Source organism: Oculina patagonica, chromosome 3, assembly GCF_052425735.1.
Source record: "Oculina patagonica isolate OP01 chromosome 3, crgOcupat, whole genome shotgun sequence".
NCBI lineage: Eukaryota > Metazoa > Cnidaria > Anthozoa > Scleractinia > Oculinidae > Oculina > Oculina patagonica.
In genome coordinates, this window is record NC_135760.1 from 23,502,673 (window position 1) to 23,508,820 (window position 6,148).

The 6,148-nt window shown below is 39.0% G+C and overlaps 2 protein-coding genes across 2 annotated transcripts in view; one reads left to right on the forward strand and one right to left on the reverse strand.

Moving 5' to 3' along the window:
* LOC144647560 (TNF receptor-associated factor 4-like) overlaps nucleotides 1-3,379 on the forward strand; it is a 9,927-nt gene extending 6,548 nt beyond the window's left edge. Inside the window, exons 6-8 of the mRNA XM_078507353.1 lie at nucleotides 356-433; nucleotides 1,227-1,602; nucleotides 2,957-3,379. Coding sequence (XP_078363479.1) covers nucleotides 356-433; nucleotides 1,227-1,602; nucleotides 2,957-3,243 — 741 coding nt within the window. The 3' untranslated portion in view covers nucleotides 3,244-3,379. The remainder of the gene's footprint in view (nucleotides 1-355; nucleotides 434-1,226; nucleotides 1,603-2,956) is intronic.
* LOC144647133 (uncharacterized) overlaps nucleotides 1-6,148 on the reverse strand; it is a 172,793-nt gene that overhangs the window by 64,351 nt on the left and 102,294 nt on the right. The gene's annotated exons all lie outside the window — the stretch shown is intronic.

The following is a 6,148-nucleotide window of genomic DNA, read 5'->3' on the forward strand; positions in this document are numbered from 1 at the left end:
ATGACGATGACGATGACGATGACGATGACGATGACGATGACGATGACGATGACGATGACGATGATGATGATGATGATGATGATGACGACGATGACGATGACGATGACGACGACGACGACGACGATGACGACGACGAGACGACGATGATGATGATGATGATGAGATGACGAGAGAGAGAGAGGGGGGGGGGGGGGGGATGATGATGATGATGATGATGATGATGATGATGATGACGATGATGATGATGACGGTTGTGATATCGTTGACGATGAAATTGAAGCTTCACGATGTTTTTAATAGATAGTACTGATGGAAGTGTCGAAACTTGCCACTGACTTGTTTCTGTGTCTTTCAGTTGGAGTATCACGTCACGGAGGTTTGCCCAAAGACAAAGATGACCTGTGAATACGAGGAGATCGGCTGTCTTCACAGAGTAAGTAAGGAAAGCCATACAAACGCTGAAGGGTAACCGCCATAGACACATCCCTATCCACCGAAACATGTTTTTATAATTAATTAAAATTACATCGCCGACACTGTTCAACCAGCTTACAATTTCTTCCCAAAAGGCGCTTTTCTTTTGTTCGGCACTATTAAATAACGCAGACTCTAGCCAAGTCCGATGAGAAAGCTCGCGGTTCACCAACTTTGAGTCGTTTATGCTCAATTCTGATTGGCTGACCATTGCAAATGAGCACGCTGCACGCGGACTTGGCCAGAATCTCTGTTCTTGGTGCTGACCAAACGAAACACGGGCTCTGGGGACGAGACAGGCCAGCGTATAGAAGGCTCCTTCGATCCTTTACAGATAATGAAATGACAATGAAAAGCAAAACAAAGAAAGATAATATTGAGAAAAGGTGATATCATTGAGGTATTTTGTAACAAAAAGCGTTACTGAATGAATATTTTTTGACACTTTTGTGTATTTGTTCGGATTGTTGGTGGAAAATCATTTTTAGGAGCTCCTGGGTTGGTCTAATTATCTAAGACCGACATTTTATTTGCAAAAGTGATCAACGTCTATTAAACAAATAGATGGCAAGCTCAAGATTTATATCGCATCATAGTTGGCGAGGCGCGAAGCCTCGAGTAGCTGTCAGCCGATAGAAACCAAGAGCGAGCCGTCGAATTGTTTTGGCATAACCCAAAGACCGATCTATTAAGAGGAAATTAAAATCTTTTCCTTAACTTGGAGCTTAAAATCTTTCTTATGTTTTGTTCAGTGCAATCGCGAGAAAATTCCCAAACACCAGAAGAGCGAGTTGATTAATCACGTGAGAATGCTATACCGCGTTGTCAAGGAGCAGAAAACAGAACTGCAGGAGATAAAGACACAGCTTAAAGAGCAAATCGACTCGAATCGAACACAAGAGCAGCGCATCGAAGACCTGGAACGAATTACTAACAGTCAGCTGATCTGGAGGATCGACGATTACCAACGGAAGTTTAAATCGGCGAAATGCGGTGAGATGGATACGATATTTAGTCCGGAGTTCTACACAAGTAGGAACGGATATCGGCTGATGGCCTCCGCGTGTTTGAATGGGGATGGGAAAGGAAAAGGCACGCATTTATCTGTGTTCATCAGCGTGGTACAAGGTGAGTGGCATTTATACTTGTATGAAAGGGGATGAAGCCGCGTTTCTATAGCTTCAGTTAGAAATACAGCAAAGTTTGCTATGAGGTACTTGCTAAAGGGATTGCATCCATCTAAAGCAAATATAAGAAAACATTTTGTGAGAGCCCCCTACGGCTTATGTTCCCAAAGCATTTCTTGTTCTCCAGATCTCCACCAGGAGTTTTTTATTTAACTATAAATGATACAGAAACAGGGAAATGCTCTCTCAGTCTCTCTTTCACGAATAACCAAGGCTTATTCCGAGTCTAAAGGCCAACAGTTAAAGTAAATGCAACACGTTGCACTTTTGTCACGAAACTTCAACGAAACGCAGGTTTTTTCAAGATTTAAACGTTTCGTATTTTCGTTTCAAAGGGCACACAAGTAACCCCTCTTGGTCAGATTTTACAACTACCATTTTTCTGAAAAGCGACTTTCCCGGAACAGGTTAATCGCAATCCGACAATGAATACCTTTCAAATCATAAATAGGAGTCAATCACTGGTTCTAAAAATAACCTTTCTTGTAAGAACGCTGTTTCACAAATATACAGTATATGACTTCTCCTTGTTATGCGCTCTTGTGAGATCATGATCTTGTCTGTGAATGGTAGAAACAACACTAGGGGCGCGTTTTTTAATCACAATTCTGGAACGAGAATGGCCAAAATGTGAAGTGAGAAATGCGCCTTTTTTTATTCCACATTTCCATTCCGGAATGGACAGAACGCCATTCCATCCATTTTGCTCCCGTGAAGGGCAGAATGAACAGAACGTTGCGAATAAAAATCCAACTTGATGGCGGATGGCATAGCCCGTGATTCGAGGGATTTGTCTCCTCCCATTTGTGAATAGCACTTCAAGAACTCTCGGCAAATCCATAATAGTCTCCATACGTTTTTCTTCCCCTTTATTAAGTAGAAAAATTGCTGCGCATGGCAGCAATGGCAGTTCTTCGTCGGCCGCCATATTTGTTACGCAATGTTTACTCGTGCAAGGACCGCGCATATCATCTCGGCTATGTTGTGGTTTAAATTTATCTTTGGTTTAAAAAATTTTCAAACCAGTTTGATTTTTATTTCCCTTTGTACCAGATTATGACAATTAATATGAGACAAAAAAAAATAAAACTTAAACTGTTTTGAAAAATTTTCAACCGAAAATAATTTTAAACCATAACAACTACATGGGCGTTTTTTAATGCAGGCAATCCGAATTATTCCTAGCATTCTGTACCAACCATTCTTATTCCGGAATTGTGGTGGGAAAAACGCGCCCTAAAACATCCCTCAACGAAAGAAAGATTTTTTACCCAAAACGTTTTTTCCTATCCTAGGGATGTACGACTCCCTGTTAAAGTGGCCGTTCAGTTACCGCACCACGTTCTATCTCTTGGATCAGAATACAGACCTTGAAAAACGAAAGCACATCAGCTTTTCAGTAAAACCAAATGTCTGCCCCGAAAATGAGCCATTTCTTGGCCGTCCCAAGACCAGTAAAAATCCCAGCTTTGGCTCCGGGAAATTTGCCTCGCACGAGGACATTGAAAGTAGAGCATATATCAAAGACAACACGATGTTTATCAAGGTTATCGTGGAGAATGATGGAACGAGTGAGCCTTGAAAATCTGCAAGAAAGAAAGGAAGTCAAGGGTCTATTATTCGTCAAACTACAAACTTGGTCGCACAAACGCTTATGGGATTGTTTAAGTAATGGCACCAATGCAGAATTTTCACGCCTCTTCTCATTCCTCTCGCGGCTCGGTTAAGCCGCTTCTATGAGCCCGGGCACTAAGAGATCTGTTGGCCAAGCTTGTTTTTCTCTGTTCCAAAACTCGTACACTTCCGTGTTTGATTTTCCTCAATCATGGAGAAAAACTTTGTCTCATATAGACTCTTGGTTTTAGGCCATCGTAATTTGATTAAAAATATAACACAAACAGCGGTGATAAACATTATGAAAAATCGCATTTTTTTAAACTTGACGTTTCGTATGCTAAGCTACATACATTTTCAAAAGTATGACCGTTAAAATTTTTGGCAACTATTTATATATTGTATGAAAGGGGTCTGGAACCGAGACTGTGACAATTGATCTACAGCAGTAACTTAATATTTACATTTTGGTTAATATTTACTTTTTGGTTAATTTTGTTACTTTATTAACCAAAATGTAAATATTAAGTTACTGCTGTAGATCAATTGTCACAGTCTCGGTTCCAGACCCCTTTCATACAATATATAAATAGTTGCCAAAAATTTTAACGGTCATACTTTTGAAAATGTATGTAGCTTAGCATACGAAACGTCAAGTTTATAAAAATGCGATTTTTCATAATGTTTATCACCGCTGTTTGTGTTATATTTTTAAAACTTTGTCTATTCTATAGTTTATACATTGTTTCATACCTTCGCTGATTTGTAAACGTTACTAGATGTACATATTAAAAATCAAAAAGCATATGAATAAAATGGAAACTCCAGTTCGGTTTAAGTTTTTTGTGCGGCAGTTGTAGAGTGTACCAAGAGTACCAAGAGTACAGTGATAAGAATTTAAATCCTCCTTACAATATCAATGCATTGTCAATCAGACAGTTAATGAGAATATAAAAAATTATCAACTGGGCATAGGAGTGCAGCCCCCCCCCCCCCCCCCCCCAGCGTAAAATTGGTTTGTCAAGATATTCTGTCTCGTGAGTGTGTACAAAAATCTCCGAAACTTCAATGGAAGTCTTCGGGAAACTTCTTTTATCTTCGGAAAAGTTTTAAAAAATGATCGGAACGTTCGAATGGCCTTCAACATCAATCGGAGAATCTTCGGAAATCTTTGATCTAGAAACTGTTCAGAAAACAAAAAGTTTCTAGAACGGAAAAAAGTTGCACCAAATATGAAAACCTGCCGAGTATTTTTGGGACAGTCTTAGCCCCCCGGCGTTTCAAAAAGCTCCCCTGCCTCTGTTGGAGGGATAATGTCTTGATGAACAACCAAACGCCTAGAGCTATAGTTAACATTAAAAGGAGCGAAAGCTTAACTTTGTTACGTTTTTCTGGCAACCAGTTTTACGGGTAAACGAAATCTTAATTGCGGTGTTGTATGGAAATCATGCAAGTGTCAAACACTTTTTTATTTCCGAAAAATAAAAATAAATTTGTTGGCAGTTAACCGTGACGCCCGAGACTAAAGATTGTAGCCACAAGCTTTAAGTAAATAGGTTTAAAAAATTAAGTGGTTTAGTATGAAACTGTATTCTATTGGAAATATTTCATCTAGAGAATTCTCGTTTCTGGCGAGCTTAGTGGCAGGACAAAATGGTTGCCAAACAAACAAGGTATGTGATTTCTAGAGCATGCAACTAGGTAGATTAAAAGATTTTATAAACCATCAAGCCCTTAATATTTAACCCACTATAATATTTATTCAACGCCCTTATTTAATTTTTTGTGGATCCCATACTGTTAAGTCACACATGAAAACTGCTGTTAAAATGAAAATGGATCGATTTTAATTGACTTGCATTTGACGTTTCTTATATGCCCGCCTTGCCACTTAGTCGAAATTAGCGTACTATGGAAAGTCTATATTAAGCTATATTTTCCCCGGCGGAGAAGAAAAAGAAAAGCTGCAATAATTAGGCTTGCGGTTTATAAATATACTTTTCGTATAACACGTCAGTTTTTTTTTTCCCGCGGCTGTCTTTTAATTAAGAGAGGTATATGCACACAATAAGGCGAACTTTCATAATCAGAATCAATTATTAATGTGTTTCGTCGTCCACTGTGAATCATACACAAAAAAAGAGTAATTTCTACGACAGCAAACAGTAAAATTATCTCTTTCTTTGATAAGAGAAACATTCAAATACAGGACACTGTTGTAGTTGTCGAATTTTTGGCGAGATGTCGCTTCCGTTTTTCTTGTCGTGCAAGTCCAAATGATAGTCTATACGGGTTGTCTATACATAACCGCAAAGGAGTTAATAACTGGGAAATGACAGTTGTTCTGTTCGGTTTCATATTTCCATTATTATTTATAATGGCAAGATGACTAAAAATAATCCACGCCAATAAGATAATAATATCTCCAATAGTGGTGAAAAAATCTAAAATGCAAAAGCGAAATTCAAAGGGAGAGAAACACAAAACGATAATATTTTCAGTTGTTCGTTTCTGTGCTATCCTCGTCGGAAACGAGTCGGAAGCATCCGACGCGTTTCCGATTATTATTGTCCAATTAGAAGTAGACACGAGCACTCTATCAGCTTGCCAACATCGGGACACGTTTTGTTGCTTAGCAATAGCCATGCCGAAAACCGCAGGATAAATTAATCTCCAGGAACGAGCGCAATAAAAATAAAAAATGTTGTCATCCTCTGAGTTGGGAAGGCCTTAGATCTTTCAGAAAAAAACGTCCTTCTTGAACATTTCCAATTATTTCTTGAGGTCATTCTGCGAATTTGTGCGTCAGCATTCCTTCACGTCAGTTGATGACGTACGTGGAAGTCCGGGTACATCTATTTATAGCTCTTAGT